Here is a 21,707-nt window from a genome sequence, read left to right on the forward strand (position 1 = left end):
GCAAATTGGATAAAAAGTCAAGACCCATCAGTGTGCTGTATTCAGGAAACCCATCTCACATGCAAGGACACACATAGCTCAAAATAAAGGGATGGAGGAAGATTTACCAAGCAAATGGAGAGCAAAAAAAAGCAGGAGTTGCAATCCTAGTCTCTGATAAAGTGGACTTTAAACCAACAAAGATCAAAAGAGATAAAGAAGGGCATTACATAAATGTTAAAAGGATCAATGCAACGAGAAGAGCTAATGATCCTAAATATATATGCACCCAATATGGGAGCACCCAGATACATAAAGTAAGTTCTTAATGACCTTCAAGGAGACTTAGACTCCCACACAATAATAGTGGTAGACTTTAACACTCCACTGTCAATATTAGACAGATCAATGAGACAGAAAATTAACAAGAATATCCAGGACTTGAAATCAGATCTGGATGAAGTGGACCTAATAGACATTTACAGAACTCTCCACCCCAAATCCACAGAATACATTCTTCTCAGCACCACATTGACCTACTCTAAAGTTGACCACATAATTGGAAGTAAATCACTCCTCAGCAAATGGAAAAGAATGAAAATCATAAAAAAAACAGTCTCTTAGACCACAGTGCAATCATATTAGAACTCAGGATTAAGAAGCTGACTCAGAACAGCACAACTACATGGAAACTGAAAAACTGGTTCCTGAATGCTGACTGGATAAACAATGAAATGAAGGCAGAAATAAAGATATTCTTCAAAACCAACAAGAATGAATACACAATGTACTAGAATCTCTGGGACACATTTAAAGCAGTGTCTAGAGGGAAATTTATAGCAATAAATGCCCACATGAGAAGCAAGGAAAGATCTAAAATTGATACCCTATCATCAAAATTGAAAGAGCTAGAGGAGCAAGATAAAAAAACCCTCAAAAGCTAGCAGAAAACAAGAAATAACTAAGATCAGAGCAGAACTGAAGGAGACAGAGACATAAAAAACCCTTCAAAAAATCAATAAATCCAGGAGCTGGTTTTTGAAAAGATCAACAAAATAGACCACTAACCAGATTAATAAAAAGGAAAAGAGAGAAGAATCAAATAGATGCAATAAAAAACGATAAAGAGGATCTCACCACCAATTCCACAGAAATACAAACTACAATCAGAGATTACTACAAACAACTCTATGCACATAAACCAGTAAACCTGGAAGAAACGGATAAATTCCTGGACACTTGCACCCTCCCAAGACTAAACCAGGAAGAAGTTGAAACCCTGAATAGACCAATAACAAGGGCTGCAGTTGAGGCAGCAATTAATAGCCTACCAACTGAAAAAAGCCCTGGTGCAGGTGGGTTCACAGCTGAATTCTACCAGACGTACAAAGAGGAGCTGGTACCACTCCTTCTGAAACTATTCCAAACAATACAAAAAGAGGGAATCCTTCCCATATCATTTGAGACCAACATCATCCTGATACCAAACCCAGCAGAGAACTAACAAAAAAAGAAAATTTCAGGTCACTATCCATGATAAGTGTGGATGCAAAAATCTTCAATAAAATACTGGCAAACTGATTGCAATAGCACATCAAAAAGCTTATCCCTCAGTAGGATTCATCCTGGGGATTCAAGGCTGGTTCAACATACACAAATCTATAAACGTAATCCACCACATGAACAGAACCAAAGACAAAAACCAAGTGATTATCTCTATAGATGCAGAGAAGGCCTTCAACAAAATTTAACAGCCCTTTTTGCTAAAAAATCTCAATAAACTAGGTATCAAAGGAACATATCTCAAAATAATAAAAGCTATTTATGACAAACCAACAGCCAATATCATACTGAATGAGCAAAAACTGGAACCATTCCCTTTGAAATCTGGCGCTAGGCAAGGATGCCCTCTCTCACCACTCCTATTCAATATAGTATTGGAAGTTCTAGCCAGAGCAATCAGGCAAGAAAAAGAAATAAAGGGTATTCAATTAGGAAAGGAGGAAGTCAAATTGTCTCTATTTGCAGATGATATGATTGTATATTTAGAAGACACCATCATCTCAGCCCAAAATCTCCTGAAACTGATAAGCAACTTCAGCAACATCTCAGGATATAAAATCAATTCGCAAAACTCACAAGCGTTCCTATACACCAATAACAGACTAACAGAGAGCCAAATCAAGAATGAGCTCCCATTTACAATTGCTATGAAGAGAATAAAATGCCTGGGAATACAACTAACAAAGGATGTAAAAGACCTCTTCAAGGAGAACTATAAACCACTGCTCAAGGAAATAAGAGAAGATGGGAAAACATTCCATGCTCATGGTCAGGAAGAATCAGTATCATGAAAATGACCATACTGCTCAAAGTAATTTATAGATTCAATGCTATCCCCATCAAGCTACTAATGACCTTCTTCACAGAACTGGAGAAAACCACCTTAAACTTCATATGGAACCAAAAGAGAGACCACACCAAGGCAATCTGACGTAAAAAGAACAAACCTGGAAGCATCACACTACCTGACTTCAAATTATAATACAAGTCTACAGTAAGCAAAACAGCATGGTACTGGTACCAAAACAGAGATATAGACCAATGGAACAGAACAGAGGCCTCAGAGGCAACACCACACATCTACAACCATCTGATCTTCGACAAACCTGACAAAAACAAGCAATGAGGAAAAGATTCCCTGTTTAATAAATGGTGTTGGGAAAACTGGCTAGCCATGTGCAGAAAGCTGAAACTGGACCCCTTCCTGACATCTTACACTAAAATTAACTTGAGATGGATTACAGAATTAAACATAAGATCTGACACCATAAAAACCCTAGAAGAAAACCTAGGCAAAACCATTCAGGACATAGGCACAGGCAAGGACTTCATGACTACAACACCAAAAGCAATGGCAACAAAACTCGAAATAAACAAATGGGACCTAATTAAACTCCAGAGCTTCTGTACAGGAAAAGAAACAATCATTAGAGTGAACTGGAACCAACAGAATGGGAAAAAAATTTTGCAGTCTACCCATCTGACAAAGGGCTAATATCCAGAATCTACAAAGAACTAAAACAGATTTACAAGAAAAAAACAAATCCATTCAAAAGTGGGCAAAGGACATGAACGGACACTTTTCAAAAGAAGATATATATCAGGCCAAAAAATATAGGAAAAAATGCTCATCATCACTGGTCATTAGAGGAATGCAAATCAAAACCACACTGAGATATTATCTCATGCCAGTTAGAATGGCAATTATCAAAAAATCTGGAGACAACAGATGCTGGAGAGGATGTGGAGAATTAGGAACACTTTTACACTGTTGGTGGGAGTGTAAATTAGTTCAACCATTGTGGAAAACAGAGTGGTCATTCCTCAAGGATCTAGAAATAGAAATTCCATTTGACCCAGCAATCTCATTACTAGGTATATATCCTTAGGATTTTAAATTGCTCTATTATAAAGACACATGTACATGCATATTCATTGTGGCACTGTTTACAATAGCAAAGACCTGGAACCAATCCAAATGCCCATCAATGGTAGACTGGACAAGGAAAACGTGGCACATACACACCATGGAATACTATGCAGTCATAAAAAATGATGAGTTTGTAGGGACATGGATGAATCTGGAAACCATCATTCTCAGCAAACTGACACAAGAACAGAAAATCAAACACTGCGTGTTCTCACTAATAGGTGAGTGTTGAACAATGAGAACCCATGCACGCGAGGAGGGGAGCATCACACACTGGGGTCTGTTGGGGGGGCTAGGGGAGGGACAGCAGGGGGTGGGGAGATAGGGGAGGGATAACATGGGGAGATATAGGTGACGGGGGATGGAGGCAGCAAACCACCTTGCCATGTAAGTACGTATGCAACAACCCTGCACAATCTGCACATGTACCCAGAACCTAAAGTACAATTAAAAAAAAAAAGGAGCATTGAGGTGTTCCACGTTAGAATAATGCAGAGGGAAAAAGCTTCTAAGTATCTCCATTTTTGGGGGAGTGTGGTAGGAGGATTCGCAGCACACACGTTGCAGTTCCTTCGGGAATAGATGCCTGAGATATTTCTAGAATGGTTTCTAGAATTATCAGAAAAAAAAAAATTACATGGAGGTCTCCAGTTAACAGCTAAATGCTTCCCTGAATAGGGATTAGACATAAGCAGTGGAACAGTATTGGTGTTCACAGAAGTGGGAAGCAAGATATAGGCCAAAAACGTTAGTTAATTTTAATACCAGGAATTAAGTATTTTCTTACAATTTCTGAAGATCGCGATAATTCTTGAAGCAATCAGGAGGAAGCTTTCTTATTAAGTTCCACTGAAGTGACCTGCAATAAATGTAAATTTTCATTCTTAAAGTTGTTTTCCTTTACTTTTAAATTATAAAAATAGGGATAATTACAAACTATTTAATACTGGCTTTCAGTAAACATTTGGCTTCATGATGTCTCTCTCATATTTATCATATCACTTGAACTAGGTCTAGCTGTTGGTTTTATTAAAGCTACTCATATTTTCTTAAATTTTGGTGATGACTTTGTAATTTGGACCAAAAATGTTAAAAAATAAAATTGAAAAAATTGATTTTCAGTTATGTTTTTCTTTCTTATTTTTATTTAACAAAAACATTCAAAGGCATCTCAGTCCCTGAGTGACAATAAAAAGTGTTTTCTGTTTAAAACACACTCAAGCAATTAAATATTGTATTCCTCAATATTTCATTGCTCACATTCTACCACCTTAAAATCAGTTAGAAAGGCAACCATCAATTGGTACCTATAATCGAATCATCTTTGTTCAATAAGTGCTCCCATTTCAACTTCTAAGAAGTTGTACAGAAAGATTTTCTCTTGTATAACAATTTAGTAAGCAGTTTGATAGAGCAGACCCACATAATTGTGGTTGTACTGGAAAGTCCCAAGCCCTTAATTTTTTTGTTTTAGAAAAGCAATGTAATGTAGTAAAAGCAAAATAAATAAAACAATTATAATAATAATAATAAAAAAAACAGTGTAGCTGTGGTTCCTTGCATGAATCACACACAACCTTTCCAAGTCAGTCTCTTTAACTGTGAAAGGAGGGATTTGGATTAGATGGTATCTAATAATATGATATTATTAGTACTATCATTATATAGTACCATGGAGCAGATGCTAATAAGCGAGCAACATATGCTTTGTCTGGAGGTTAATTTAACTCAGGTTAAGACAGTTTTAAACAACAAGCGCTAACAATGTTTAGGTTTTGAAGCAGCGTTGCTTAAACTTGGTGATGAATCCTTCTTAAAAAAAAGTTTCTCGGACTCTTCAGAACACATTTTTGGAATCTAATTTAAGAAACACTGTTCTAGAGTCCAGAAGACCATGCATTCTCAGTGAAAGTGGGAATTGGTTCTTAAGAAGTGAAAAAGAAAAGTCTTACTTTTTAAATGTATAACGCACAGATATACACAAGAAAATATATAGTATATCTGTAGTTTTTTTTTTTTTTTTGCGACAGAGTCTCACTTTGTCACCCAGGGTGGAGTGTAGTGGCACTATCTCAGCTCACTGCAACCTCCACCTCGGGGTTCAAGTGATTCTCCTGCCTCAGCCTCCCGAGTAACTGGGATTACAGGTGTGTGCCACCACGCCCACCTAAGTTTTGTGTTTTTGGTGGAGACAGGGTTTCTCCATGTTGATCAGGCTGGTCTTGAACTCCCGACCTCGTGATGCACCCGCCTTGGCCTCCCAACGTGCTGGGATTACAGGTGTGAGCCACTGTGCCTGACCGTATATCTGTAGTATTAAAATTTCACAGGAGGGGACAAATAGAAAAAAAAAAAAGTCTAAAAATGCTCCCTGAGGGAAGGGAAACACTAATGAAAGAAAAAAGTTAACAATCACTTTTGTAGACTACACATATCAGACACTTAATGGCTTTTTAAATAAATAATACCAAAGGCTGATTAACAAATAATTCCCTCTTGAAATCACTCTCAGTTGCTGGCTGTCACCAAATATTCTTTCCTTGTTTATATTAACTAATTGAGGATCTCTTTTCTGCTAATGATTCTGACTTGACTTAGTTTCCAAATTCTGCTTAATATCCTGTTTAAATGTTTATATTGTGCAAAGAGAAATTGTTAAATATTTGGATTTGCCTGGGCGCGATGGCTCACACCTGTAATTCCAGCACTTTGGGAGACCGAGTCATGAGGATCACTTGAGCCCAGTAGTTCCAGACCAGCTTGGCAACATAGTGAGACCCCCATTTCTACAAATAATATAAAAAATTAGCTGGGTATGGTGGTGCATGCTGGGAGTCTCAACTACTTGGGAGGCTAAGGTAGGAGGATCACCTGAGCCTTGGAGGTCAAGGCTACGGTGAGCTGTGATTGCACATTTGCATTCCAGCCTGGGGGACACAGTGAGACCCTGCGTTAAAAAAAAATTGAGCTTGATTTAAGGATATACGTGAAAGTGTAGTGTGTTCTTAAAAATGTGTTCATTCATTCATTCATTATCTCAAAAAATGTGTCGAATCCCTGCTATTTGCACATGTTGAATACCTGCCTTTAAGAAGTTTATACTCTATTTGGACAAATTATACTTTATCTATATATAGAGAATTTTCTTTGAAAAATAACATAAATCTTATAGTCCAGAGGTAAAGAGGCAATCAACTTCTTTTGTTTTTATTGTGTTTATTTATAAATTCATTTCAAAAACATTTATGTATGGATTATTAGGCTCTGTTAGGAACTTTGGGTGATAGATAGGCCCCGTGGAGCTCATGGTATTTTTCTGTTTCAGGTAGACAATAGGACCTGAATCACTATAGTACAAGCAAGAATGTTTAGTATACTTAAAGGAGGTTCTATGAGAGAACCCAAGAGAAAAAGGTTAATTGCACTTGAAAGAGGAGAGGTACTTTAGAGGAAAGTGAGGCTTGAAACACCTCTAAGTAACATTACTTAAAAAGTTGGGTTTTTATTAACAAGGCCTAGGATTTATAAGTTACTTCTTTCTAAATGACATAAAATATTTTTATAAATAACATTCTCTATATTTCATAATATCCTATTGGGATAGAAAGAGATAGATGCTGTTATTCTCATGGAGTAGAATAAACCAAAATACTTCATAACAAATTCTTATATTTTAAAATTTGACATTGCAACTTTGATTGTTCACACAGTCAAAAAGGGTGTGTGTGTGTGTGTGTGTGTGTGTGTGTGTGTGAGAGAGAGAGAGAGAAACTGCCTAGTTTAATCATTATTGTCAAAGCTAGCTCTAGTTTTTATAAAGAAAGTTCTTAGTGTTAGCTCATAGAGTTCTAGTGATTAAATGTAAGGATCTTAAAGTCAAGTCTCAGATAGTCTAAGTTAGTGTTTAGCAAGCTAGAACAATGTAAAAATGATCATATCTATCTATGTTTTCCTGTTTTGTCCATTAGCATTTATGTGAAATGTCTTTAAAAAATCCTGACTTCAATAAACATTTCTTGGAGTATTGGCTTCTTTGATTCTTATATATGATTCCGTCCACTTCTGAGATTTCCCTATAATAGTTCCAACTCAAAGTGTGGACAGAACTCATTAATGAAATTTAATATTTACTTTTTAATGTATTTATTATAAAGCATAGAGTTCTTTTTCTGTATGGAACTGAACAAACAGACTGGGACTAGGTATGAGTCTAAGCCAGTGTTCTGCAGAGAAAAGCATAAATGGACAACTGGAATCTAGTGGTGCAACCAAAAGCACAAGAGAATGATGTTTTTTAAACAAAAAATAAAATTAAATATTGTTCACATAAACTCCGGAGCTTTATTCCTATATAGCCATATGCCTGTTGGAGATTTCCACTGAGTGACCTGTTAATCTCAAATTGAAAAAAAAATCTAACATCAGAGTCCCAGTCCCTATCTTAATCACTGCCACCAAGTCTCCCTATTCTCAGATCACACTGTTGCTTAGAACAGAAACCTTGCAGTCATGTTTGACTCCTTCTCCCTTGCCTTCTTGTAGACAATCATTTATAAGGACCTGGTCCCAGTTTTGTTCTTTATACCAGAAGTTGAAAACTGGTAGGTCACAGCTTTCTGCCCACATGTCTTTATGTATGTATGTGTATATTAGACCATGACAATGTTTCAAATGGAATGGGAATTAATTCAATTAAATGATTCACCCTCTGTGTGGGGCATGCCCTCTCTAGTTAGCCATTGCCTTATTCCCCTGCATTCCTCCAGCTTTCTCTCTCTGTTCTTTGTTTTACAAATGTTGGTTGAATTGTTTAAGAATGGATTCAAATCTTGCTTGTGGGGAAATGAAAAATGAAATTCGCTGCATCAGAATATCCTTTGATTTGGATTTTCTAGTAATTTGATACAAGTAGTAGAGAAGGATTCTGATTTTTTTTCTCTGAAAATAGAATGAAATAATCATAATTTTTGTAGAAGCCGTTTTTTCTTCAGTAGCACATGAAATTGATGACTTTTTTTGTTTAGATGAAATACAGTGATACTCCATACCTCACAGGATTGTTATAAGGGGTTTAATACGTTAATATAAAGAATAATTTAAGGGAAGGTCTAGCATTTAATAAATGCAAAGTAAATATCAGTAATTATTATACCTGACCCAGGAAAAATGACATCATCTTTGAATAAAAATACATTATTAATAATGACATGGTCTTAATTATAATACAATTTTCCAGGTACTATCTGGCTGTCAGGATGAAGTAATTCTTTTCTACTTACATTACAGTCACATTTGAAGAAACTGATGGAACAGCTCGTAAATTGGTTTCATCACAGTCAAGCTCCAGACCTTGGCAACGACATTGCAGTGGCACAGAACCGACCACTGAGTCAAGGGAAGTGGCAAGGCGTGATGACAGTGAGGGACCCGGAAGAGGAGTGTAATGAAAAGAAAGAAATGAGAAGCTATGAGAAAATCATGTAATACAAAAGCATATCATACGTTACCTAAGCAATTTAGGCAATGCTTCAAATTAAGGTTCCAAAGTTTGCTTTTAATGTAATCTTAAAATAATGATAGAGCATTACTATTTGGAAACACACACTTACCAGCTCATGCACTTCTTTTAAAATAGCAGACTGTTCTCCATTCATTGCAAAATGAATGGAATCGTCTGCTCTTACACCACTAAGGGTTGACCATCACATGATAATGTGTGACCGTCACATAATAATGTGTGATGAGGCTTAATGTTCATATTAGAACTGCCATTTAAAAATATTTATTTAGCATAATCAAAACCTTTAAAGTTAAAAATCACTTTTAACTAGCAAGACTGAGGAAAACTAAAAACAAATGATAGTGTTTATAGATTTTTTTTTTTAAATCAGGATTTCTTCAAATAATTTTTAAAAAAGATCTTGGCTTGGCATGATGGTTCATGCTTGTAATCCCAGCACTCTGGGAGGCTGAGGCGCTCAGATCACCTGAGGTCAGGAGTGTGAGACCAGCCTGGCCAAGATGGTAAAACCCCATGTCTACTAAAAATACAAAAATTGGCCAGGTGTGGCGGTGGGCGCCTGTAATCCCAGCTACTCGGGAGACTGAGGCAGGAGAATCTCTTAAACCTGGAGGCAGAGGATATGGTGAGCCGAGACTGTGCCACTGCCCTCCAGCCTGGGCGACAGAATAAGACTCGTCTCAAAAAAAAAAAAAATATCTTCTTTTGGCTTAAATAGGGGTAAAGGATGAATAAAAGTTTATTTATGGGAGTGAACATTTTTTTCTGCATAGGATTCTATTTTCCCTGATGTTGGGTGTTGGAAAAAGAGGGAGAATGAAATGTATGACCTTGGCTATCTTGTGGGTCTGTAGCGATAGTGTTAGGATGTGAGTCAATAAATCTAAAGTCTATTAGAGACTTGCAATGATGTATTCATATAGCTAAAAAGAATAATGAGATTATTATTTAGGATAATAAATATAGTTTAATTCCTGCTCTGATGGGGAATGGACAATTTCTGAGAGCAATGAGAAATGTTTCCCCTCCATATTTACTTCTGGAGCCCTAAACTATACGGCAGAGGTTACAGACTCAAATGTGTCCAGCGGTCAGGTGAAGTCGATGTAGACTGTGTCCAGATGTCTGAGTGCAACAGCTGCTCCCATCTGCTGCCATGTTAGAATAGAAACGTGTAGCTATGTCTGCCAACTTCCTCAAAGAAGCCAGAAATACAATGTTTTATATATAACTACCTATTTAAAAACTGATATTAGCTAACTTAAAACATTTTAAAATAATATTGGACAAACAAAACTGTGAGAATTTTCTGCTTGTTGGCTTCCAGTTTCTGACCTTTATGGGGAAACTTGCAAAGAGCAGGCAAGTGTCCCCATGGCCAAGCAGAGACCCTGGTGAACGACTGTTTATGAGGAGGTTTTTTTGCTCAGATATGAAGTGACATGTGTTCTTCCTCTCCTCCCAAATATCTCCGGAGACTTCTTTATAGGGTTACAAGAGATCAGGACCATAACTTAGATGTAGTGTTTCATGTAAACAGAGCATCTGCCAAGAACTTTAAAACAGTTACATAGTTGCAAGTACTCATTTTGGTTATGGATGTCTGAAAACGGATGCTGTCTCTTTAAGTTAAAATCATATCTAGCCAGGGGTGGTGGCTCACGCCTGTAATCCAAGCACTTTGGGAGGCTGAGGCGGGTGGATCACCTGAGGTCAGGAGTTCGAGATCAGCCTGGCCAAAATGGTGAAACCCCATCTCTACTAACAATACAAAAATTGCCGGGTGTGGTGGTTGGCACCTGTAATCTCAGTTATTCGGGAGGCTGAGGCAGGAGAATTGCTTAAACCCAGGAGGTGGAGGTTGTAGTGAGTGGAGATTGTGCCACTGTACTCCAGCCTGGGTGAGAGAGCAAGACTCCATCTAAAAAAAAAAATTATATCATCTAATATGTGAGTCTATGTGTATGTTGTGGGGATGGGATGGAGAAGGTTGGGAAGGAAGATGAAGGTCCTGAGAATTAGAGTAGGAAGGGCAGAAATGGAGGGTAGAGAAATTAGCTTTAATCCCAGTATTTTTTTTTTAATATATAGAGACTAAATTAAGGTAATCCATGTATGTTGATTACAGGGTTAACTGCAATGGGGAAAAATTTAAAAACAACACATAAATACCCAACAGCCAAGGAATGATTAAGGAAATTATGTCATTTACAAAATATACTATTACGTGGTATATTTTAAAAGATCTTGTAGTAATATAGATATGTGATTATGATGAAATGCTAATTGAAAATTTGATAAAAATAGTTTGTATAGGAAATTTCAACTATGTTAAGATAGAAAGATGAATAATGCAGTAGCAAGTTAATGCTGGCAGCTTCTGAGTGGTCAAATTACTGCTGAGCGAGCAATTCTTTCCAAATCTCTGTACTTTTCAACTCCTTTAAACTTAAATTTTGTTAATTTATTGGCTCATCATAGATATTACATTTTCCATGATATTGCTCTTGAAAGGTAACTTTAACAATGTGAATTCCTCACATTATTTTATCTTGTCAAAAATGATTATAAGCTATGCTCAGTTTAATTTCCAATAAATCCCAATAATCTGCTTTAAATAAGGTGGGACACAGGAACCTTAAATTAAATTTACCCCCAAGTTTTACACCACACTTGCCATTCTATTTTTATACTGTTTTCAGGTTTGAAAAATAAATTTAGCTATTTGCTGCACTCCCAGCCAAGTTGTCTTTAAAGAACTCTAAACAATGTATTTGTTTTTGTTAATCACTGATGGAGAAAGTTCCTTCTGTATTTTTTTTACACAGCCTTTATTATATAGCTTCATTCCTTTTATGTAATTATACTTGTGACAAATGTCTTCCGGGGTGCAGAATCAGGCAAAAATATATTTCTCTTGCAGATTTGATCTGGTTTTTCCCCATTTGTTTGTTTTGCTTTACAAACTATGAAAGCTAACATAATGTATTATTTTATCTCTTGGACTTAATGGCTATGAAATTCATAACTATGCTTTGGATGAAGTCACTGAACTTTTGTCAGGTAGAATTTTCTTAGATAATTTTTTTTTTGGTCATTCGCTTTCCATTCACCACTTAACTTTTGCCTTTATATCATGTTAATGGTTTAAGGCTTTTAGTAGCTATATTTTAATTGCAAGTTGCTGAAAATACTTTTGGGAACAAGGTGAGGTATTAAAAGATTCATTTAAAATTTAAGAAATAAAACAAAAACAATATGTAATAAAAGAAAAAACTGTTTTGAGATGACATACTTAATTCATTATTTAAAAAATTATCAGTTAAATTATATCTATTAACTTTTTCCTGTCCCAAAAGCTTTCAGCTTTTCTTTTTTTACCCTTCTGAGACACTGTTTTGTTCTATTGCCCAGGCTGGAGCACGGTGACTCAATCACAGTTCACTGCAGCTTCAAACTCCTGGGCTCAAGAGATCTCCCACCTCGGCCTCCTGAGTAGCACAGCTAATTTTCAATCTTTTTTCTTGGAGAGACTGGGGTCTCACTATGTTGCCCAGGCTGGCCTTGACTCAAGTAAGTCTTGGACTCAAGTGAGATCTTCCCACCTAAGCCTCCCAAAGTGCTGGGATTACAAGTGTGAGCCACTGTGCCCAGCCAATTTTTAGCTTTTTAATGGGCAAATTATTTGGTTTCCCTCTAAATAATGGCATGATGCTGAGATAGGTTACTGAGTACCCTGTGAGTCTCACAACAGAGTTGTCTATCCCCTTAAATTGGGGATTGTTAGTAGTTTTTGATTAAACTCATTTAAGTAGTGAAGACAATATTAAAAATTCAAAAAGCTAGATTTTACAATTCATGGTAGAACATAAAGAAAAATAATATAGCAAAGGATTTCTTCCTCTATGCCCTGATTTTTAACCGAGGTTTTGAAAAGCTAGTGTTAAAATGATAGCTCCAAGGCACAGATTTACATTTGCATAATGTATTAGAATAGACGAAATTTATTTAAGAGGAGTTATTTTCATAGATCTTTCCAATCTAAAATATTATAGTTAACCCTCAGGTTTATACCCTTCACACCCTTCCAGTGTTTTTGTACGTTTTCAGTGTATGACTAAACATAGCGGGTCATAATGAATAAGGGTTTTGCAGCTCAGAAGATTTTTCCTGGTAAACATTAAAATCCAAACAGCTTTTCTGCCCTCTCTGTTTTCTCTTTTTTCTTTACATCAAATTTTACTGTGATTGCAAAAAGATAACTCATATAAAATAGCATCCTTGACTAACTGACATTGATTTTGTTCACAATATCTGACACAATTTATTACTTTCACACTTAAGATCTGTGAGTCTTTTTTGAAATAAATTTTCCTAGTGAAGGCTGTATCTTTAATAGAGTTTCCAATTAGAAAACTATAATTGATCTCTTACAAATTTTTAAGTTTCTTTAATTTCTTTAATTAAAAGTGATTTCCAGGTTGAGAGGCAATCTTTTTTTAAAATGTTGAATCAAACTTTTAAACAATGGTATCTTATGAACTCATGGAAAAGAAAATAACTGCTCCGATTACTTACAACATTCAGGTTTTTCTGCCTCAAAGGGATATGGGGAAGTCATTTTGAAGTAATTGGCAAAATATTTGTCAAATTGCAGAGACCATCCATTGTTGTCTCCTGAAATAAAAATTAGAGAACAGAAAAGTTCAAGAAACAGAAATATTCTGGTATATTGGGGGAAAATAGATCCTCTCTTTAAAACAATCCAGTGTTCTCAAATGTAGGGAGATCAACATTATCTGGAACCTTGCTATAAATGTGAATTTGTGGACCCCCACCTGGAGATTCTGATTTTATAGGTCTGAGATGGGCTCCCTAGTCTCCATTTTAAATTTAATTTAATTCTTTTGATTAAAAAAATTTTTTTTGGAGTAAATTATGACAAAGCTATTCTCCAGTGTTTTTTCGTTTTTGTTTTTGAGACAGAGTCTCGCTTGGTCATCCAGGCTGGAGTCCTGTGGCACGATCTTGGCTCACTGCAACTTCCACGTCCTGGGTTAAAGTGATTCTCCTGCCTCAGCCTCCTGAGTAGCTGGGACTATAAGAACCTGCCACCATGTCTGGCTAAATTTTTTTTTGTGTATATATATATATATATATATATATATATTTTTTTTTTTTAGTAGAGACAGGGTTTCACCATGTTGGCCAGGCTGGTCTTGAACTCCTGGCCTCAAATCCTGCCTCAAACCCTGCCTTTGCCCCCCAGAGTGTTGGGATTACAGGCGTTAGCCACCAAGCTCTGCCTATTCTTCATTTTTAACAAACACTATATGTGTTCCTGAAGCAAGTAATATTTTGACAACATTTTAAGAAGTAGTATTTTTGACATATCCAAATACGGCACACTGTTCTAGAATTTTACAATTATTATGTTTCCCTAAATCTTCTTCAATCTCTAAAACTGATGTTGGAGATGTATAAACATGGCTAGACAGCCATGATGATTAACTTTTTAATGTTATTTGATATTATTTTATTTTTTTGAGATGGAGTTTTTCTCTTGTAGCATAGGCTGGAGTGCAATGGCACAATCTCAGCTCACTGCAACCTCTGCATCCCAGGCTCAAGTGACTCTCCTGCCTCAGCCTCCTGAGTAGCTAGGATTACAGGAAGCTGCCACCACGCCCAGCTAATTTTTGTATTTCTAGTAGAGACGGGGTTTCACCATGTTGGCTAGGCTAGTCTGGAACTCCTGACCTCAGGTGATTCGCCTGCCTTGGCCTCCCAGAGTGCTGGGATGATAGGCGTGAGCCACTGTGCCTGGCCGATTAACTTTTAAGAAAGAAAGAAAACATGACTGGGATGATTTCAGTTTTCTTTTTTGAAAGGTACCATGGTATCTAAAGTGCTTATTCTCTGGGTGCTTATATATATACTTTCTATATTTTCTTATTTATATTTTAAACCCCTATGTCACTTAAAAAAATAGAAAACTTTATTTGTAGGATAAAAGGAAGACAATTTTTCTCACAAAATTCCTAATGATCTTTTAGTTAATTTTAAACATAAGAGACAATGCAGCCAAGCATGTGATAAAGTAGACTAGTGAACGGGGATGAAGAAGCAATTTCTCTGGAGGTCTCTGCACATGGTACGAGCCTTCATTCCCTTGGTAGGGGTTTGTATGTGATCTTCTCTAGACCTTCTAAATTTTTGTCTGAATGTTGCCAGGACTCCCTAAGGATGCCCAAACATATCAACAGAGAGTGAAGTTATGTAAGTTTGCCCTATTTCTGTAAGTTAGTATTAAGCCTAGCATTGATTTCTTTAAAAATTTTTAAAATTAAAAAAATTTTTTGAGATAGCATCTTGCTCTGTCACCAAGGCTGGAGTGCAGTGGCACGATCTCAGCTCACTGCAACCTCTGCCTCTTGGGCTCAAGCGATTCTCTTCCTTCAGCCTCCTGAGTAGCTGGGATTACAGGTGTGCACCACCAGGCCTGGCTAATTTTTTTTTTTTTTTTTGTAGAGATGGGGTTTTGTTATGTTGCCCGGGCTGGTCTTGAACTCATGGGCTGAAGGGATCTACCTGCTTTGGCCTCGAAAAGTGCTAGGAATATTAAGCGTGAGCCACTGCAGACTTCTGCATGGGACTGTAACAGGCCACCAGGAACTTCATGGACAAGGGGCAATACCCCAGAAACCAGCAAATACTAGCCCTTGAACATCCAGGAACAAGTTCAAGGTGCCTGCCCAACCCTTAAACACATGTATCAGTTGATATGTTAGGCAGAGAAACAGGAGGAGGAGGAGGAGATGTGAAAGATTGACCATATACAACCAAATAGAGACTCACACTTCCTGAGACTAAAACTACCTGTGGCTTTTGTGAATGCTTGCTCCTCCTCTATTCTACCTCCAGTTTAGAATGCTTTCTTATTCTTTAAAAGTTGGTAACTTAAATATATGTTTTCCAGACCCCAAGCAGCTAGGATTCTACCAATTGGATGCACTCTTATGAGACCTGAAGTTTGTACACACCAGCCTCATGGATATCAGGTGGTAGCTGTGGCAGTCACTGCAGCCAGCCTCAGGGTTCCAGTTTCATGGGTATAAAGAGATGATTGGCAGTAGCAGTGGTGATGGCAGCAGATGTTTCTTGATCTTGGGCTTGCCACTACAGTGGTGTGTCCCCCGCCTCTGACTCCTGCTTCTGCAGCCTTTAAAATGATTCTACAAACATGTTTTTCCTGCATAAAATATATTTTTTTCTTAAGATTCTCTTTCCCAAAAATATCTAAAGTGGTTTCTGTTTCCTCCTTCCAGAAGGGGTTACAGATAACAGACTCTCAAGGATGGAAACATTGGACGGGTTATCTATTCCGGTTCTTCTTACAGATAATGGCAACCATGTTATTATTAGAACATGGGACTCTCATAATTAATGGTACACAGTGATAAAAAGAAGTCACTAAAATTATTGCTATGGCTTCCTGAAATGATGTGCCTGTTAGAAGGCTAGACTCTGGCAAAGTGTTTGCTATGATAAATCATTAGAATGAGAATGAGAAATTTCAAGGGTTGTGAAGCAGAGTTGCTAAAAGAAAATAGCTCTGGAGCGATTAAAGAAGGAAACAGCTGGGCGCCGTGGCACGTGCTTGTAATTCCAGCACTTTGGGAGGTTGAGGCGGGCGGATCACTTGAGGTCAGGATTTCAAGACAAGCCTGGCCAACATGGAGAAACCCCATCTCTATTAGAAATACAAAAATTAGCTGGCCATGGTGATTCATGCCTGTAGTCCCAGCTACTCGGGAGGCTAAGGTGGGAGAATTCCTTGAACTGGGGAGGTGGAGGTTGCAGTGAGCCGAGATTGCACCACTGCACTTCAGCCTGGGTGATAGAATTACCCTCAGATGATCTTTTATCTCTTGTGGCCTTAGATCAGGACTGATATATCCCTACATTATACAGAATCTGATCCTATGGGTTGTTAAGTTACAGTATAAGTGGATTCACATTTTGTCATATCACTAAAATTTTTGTTGTTGTTGTTGTTTTAGAGACAGGGTCTCACTCTGTTATATAGGTTGGAGTGCAGTGGTGTGATCATAGCTCACTGCAGCCCCAAACTACAGGGCTCAAGGGATCCTCCCACCTCAGGCTCCTGAGTAGATGGGACTATAGGTGCACACCACCATGCCCAGCTAATTTTTTATTTTTGTAGAGATGGGGGTCTCTCTGTGTTGCTAATGCTGGTCTCAAACTCCTGGCCTCAAGTGATCCTCCCACCTTGGCCTCCTAAAGTGCTGAGAATATAGGTGTGAGCCACCGTGCTCAGGTTGTCATACCTTTTAAGTGAACATTAGAACACTGATTGGCATGAGACCTTGTGAATTGCCCTGGGACATTTGTGTGTGTTCAGTTGAATTTGACCACTCTAAATCCCCTTCTCACCAAACCTCCCTTGCAAGCAAAAGCAGCTCTCTTTCCCTATCTGATGAGGTTAGTTGTAGTTTATTTGAGGACACACAAGAGTTACTTTACCTGAGGTAAATAAGTTGCCAACTCTCCTCAGGCCCTTTCATTACCAGACTTCTTTGCTTCTCTACCTATTATAACTGGAGTCAGAGTCTAGCATGCTGCAGAACACAAATCTAACTTAGAAAGAGAACACTGACATACCAAAAGATTTTGCTATGTTAAGCAGATACCCAAGGACTTTGCATGGCAATGGTTTCTACAAGTGTTAGACCAGGAAGTAGAAATATAGCTGTAGGTTGGGCAAAGCTGATCTATCTGGGTATCTAATAATACCCATGTGTCAAGGGTGGGACCAGCTTGAGATAAATGAATCATTGGGGTGTGTTCCTCCATGTTGTTCTTCTGCTAGTGAGTGAGTTTTCATGAGACTGATGGTTTTACAAGGGGCTTCGCCCTTTGCTTGGCACTCATTCTCTCTCCTGCTCCTTTGTGAAGAGGTGCCTTTGGCCATGATTGTAAGTTTCCTGAGTCCACCCCAGCCATGAGGAACTGTGAGTCAATTAAACTTCTTTTCTTCATAAATCACCCAGTCTCGTGTATTTCCTCATAGCAGCATGAGAACGGCTAATACAGTGTCCTCTTGGAGTTTCTGGATTCCGTGTGTTAGCACAAGTGGTAGTTTGCTAGACTGTCAACTGAAATCTGAACCCAACGCTGGCCTAGGCTAAACAAAATTGATCATGAGGGCCAGCCATTGTATTATACAATTGCAAGGAAACTGTTGTGGAATATGCTGTAGATTTACCCAACTTCATTGGTGTTTTCCTGCGCAGCAGAGACTGAAAAGTTTCAGACAACATTTCACATCTCCTGTAGAGCCAGGATTTGGGATGCACTCACATGTATCTTGGTAAGTAGAAGAGGAGTATAAGGTCATTTTCTTGCGGCTCTGTCTAAAACAAAGACATAGGCGCAATTGTGGAAGGGCATTTCAGGTACTACCAGCTTTGTGGGTGTCGAGAGGCAGTTGTGTTGGGGGCGGGAGCAGCAGTTGTCTCTGCTCTGAGTTGTAGCCATGATGATGCAACAGCACAGATGTAGGCCTGGTTTATGCCCACTCTTCCAGCCCCTCTGAGGATTTTCTGCTTACCTAATTTCTGTTTAATATACCTAGAGTAGTTTCTGTTTTTTTCCATTTAACAATGACAGATAAGGGGAGGATGATTGAATCATTTGATTAAAGTATGGTGTAAAAATGATTAGATGTTTAGTTAATTAGGGGGGCTGAAGTGGAATCTCATGAGCATGAACAAAGCAGTGCATTTCTTTTGAACCGATAAATTCAGCGTAGTTTAATTTTGTGGTTGCACTTAAAAAAACGTCGTGTAGGTTCTGGGGATAGCGTCAGGAGCCTCACAGAATGTTCTGTTCTACTAGGCTCTGGAATCACCATTTGTTTCCCTGGCTGTCAGGTTTTCAAATTTTGGAAATTTATGGCATTGGATTATCTTCCTTTCCTGGTTTGGCAGAGTTTTTTGACCTTTTGACAAGCTTACTTACGTAAACTTATTTCATATCTTTGGATAAGAAGAATTCTTTGAGAGATTTTCATTTCCCCCTTTTAACAGAGAAGTTGAGTATTAGCATTTAGCACTGCAAGAAGTCATATTTAGCAAGTACCCACTATGTTGTGCAAGGTACTCTATTTTATACTCATGATAACTGTATTTGGTCATTATCATCATCTTTACTTACAGATATATGTAAGCAGAAACCTAGATAGAAAAATTGATACTAAAGAAGGTTAGGTGACTTGACTAAGAAACAGATTTATTAAAAATAACTAAATAACTAAAATAATAAACTATTATTGGATTTCTTTTCTAGGCCAAAGAAATTACTTAATTAGTTTACATTCCACATATAGAATTTCACCTTTTGTGGGACATCAGCTTTAAGTATTTAGCTATTACTATTTGCTGCTTATTTTTCTGTTGTCTTTTTCATTTCTGTTGAGGCTCCTATATCAGAATTGTGTGAATTATACAAAAGTTTATTTAAATAACAACCAGAGTTGTTATGAACTAGAATTTAAATTCACGTTATTTTTATTTATGAAATCAATGAAAGTATTGCAAGTCATTAAGGTATTACTGAAAACAATTTACCAAAAACACAGTAGTGTTATGAGTGATTGTATGTTTATAGATGTTACAAATAAAGCATGTAAGTAGGTAGGTTATTTGGCTCCAAGTATGTTGAGGTATTGAGTATTCTTATAAACAGTTTTCGTGCATATCTGCAGAAAGTGACTGAGAAGTGGGCTTGTGAAGGTCTGAAGGCGTCGACCTTGCAGGCTACCAGGGCCTCACTTCACTGCATACCACATTCATGTTCCTGTTCCTGCCACATCTGTCTACCTCAGGATCAGTTACGGAAATTAGGTGAGGTGACAGCATCCCAGAACACAGGGCTGTTTTGTGGGTAGTGTTTCACTGCTGCTATGAAATTCATGAGATGTGGCTGAGTGACTGCCATAGATGCTGATTGTCTTTCACTCTGCTTCTTTAGCAGATCCTAAGCTTTTACCAATGGAAAACTTCAATTTGCTGAATTTTTACGATTAATAGATAACGCCATGCTTAAAACCAGGGCTGTGTGCCATTTCCTAATCCTTTGTCCTCACCATGGCTCTCTTGCCCTCTTGTTTCAAGGGGCACACTCTATGTGGCCTTGGTTACAACATTTTAGTCCAGCAGAACCAAGTGATACAGTTTAACCTTCTCTTCTCTCTTTCTTTTTTTCTCTCTCTTTTCTTTTTTTATTTTGAGACAGAGTCTTACACTGTTACCTGGGCTGAAGTGTAATGGCGTGATCTCGGCTCACTGCAACCTCTGCCTCCCAGGTTCATATGATTCTTCTGCCTCAGTCTCCTGAGTAGCTGAGATTACAGGTGCACACCATCACACCTGGCTAAGGGTTTCACTATGTTGGTTAGATTCCTAGTATGGTCTCGAACTCCTGACCTTGTGATCTGCCTGCCTTGGCCTCCCAAAGTGCTGGAATTACAGGTGTGAGCCACCATGCCCGGCCTCTTTTCTTTTTCTAAATCCTGCTCTCTTTCTCTGATTTTCTACTGCCTTGTGTTTTTCTCTCTCGCTCTCTCTCACTCTCTCTACACACACACACACACACACACACACACACACACACGGAAGAAAAAGAGGTAAGGAGGAGAAAGAGATGATGTCAGGATGGAAGTAGGAAATTTAGAAAGAAACAGGACAAACCTGCTAATTCTTCCCCAACTCACAGCATAATATTTTGTACCTTTTAAATAGCAACATCATCAAACAAGCCTTTTATTAATCAGCTTTTACCTTTCTTTCTGGCTTTCCAAAGTATATTCCTCTTTCTACCCATTACTTCCTTCCACCAAAAGGCAGAAGGTAGAAATACAGAACATGGGAAATGTTGCCGAAATTGCAAAGTTGGGAAGTTAGCAATTTAAAGAAAACAGCTTTTGGTATATGTATTTTTACATTTTAAATCCTGTGTGCTTCATATTTTAAGGATGTATGAGACAGTGATCAGAATGGTTTTATATATTTTAGTAATGATCCTGATGAAATTTATTCTCTGATTTATCTTGAGGCAGCCTAGGGTAGCGTAACAAGCACTGCACAGAAGGGAACACTGTGTTAGGGGATATGGTTTCTGGTATGCATTGATAGTGTTCTAAAACAGCACCAATAAAACAAACATTTTTACTCAAAAAGAGTTTTTCAGCTAAAAATGACATAGTCATGCTGTAAATGCAATTTAAAAACATAGATTAAGAAAAATCTGCTCTTGCATACTGCATGAGGTTACTAAATATTTGACTGAATGAATGAATGATGGATTTCTGTCCTTAAAGACACTTTAGAGAAAGCTCAGTCTCCCTTATGCTAAAATAAAAACCGGGAGCTGGGCATTTATCAAAAACACAAATTTACAGTCTCCTCCACTGGAGACTCTCATTTATTTGGTCAGCATGGAGTCTGGGGAACCTATATTTTTCATAAGTGGCCTAGGTGAGTCTTAAAGCAACTTTTGGAAGAACTGCATTATGGGATTTGCCATAGTCAACTAGGGTCCTTCTCACATTGCATTAGAGGACAGTTAGAATTTAGTCACAGAAAAATCTTGTGAATCGGAGAGGGTGTATTTCTTTTAAGCAAAGTTGCT

General features: G+C 37.7%; 1 protein-coding gene across 1 annotated transcript in view; it reads right to left on the reverse strand.

The window, feature by feature from the left end:
* RXFP1 (relaxin family peptide receptor 1) overlaps positions 1-21,707 on the reverse strand; it is a 139,820-nt gene that overhangs the window by 50,712 nt on the left and 67,401 nt on the right. The window contains 3 exon segments of the mRNA XM_064383786.1: positions 4,260-4,331; positions 8,752-8,857; positions 13,572-13,670. Coding sequence (XP_064239856.1) covers positions 4,260-4,331; positions 8,752-8,857; positions 13,572-13,670 — 277 coding nt within the window.

This window comes from Aotus nancymaae, unplaced genomic scaffold (genome assembly GCF_030222135.1).
Source record: "Aotus nancymaae isolate 86718 unplaced genomic scaffold, 86718_ANA_hifiasm-v0.15.2.pri h1tg000033l, whole genome shotgun sequence".
NCBI lineage: Eukaryota > Metazoa > Chordata > Mammalia > Primates > Aotidae > Aotus > Aotus nancymaae.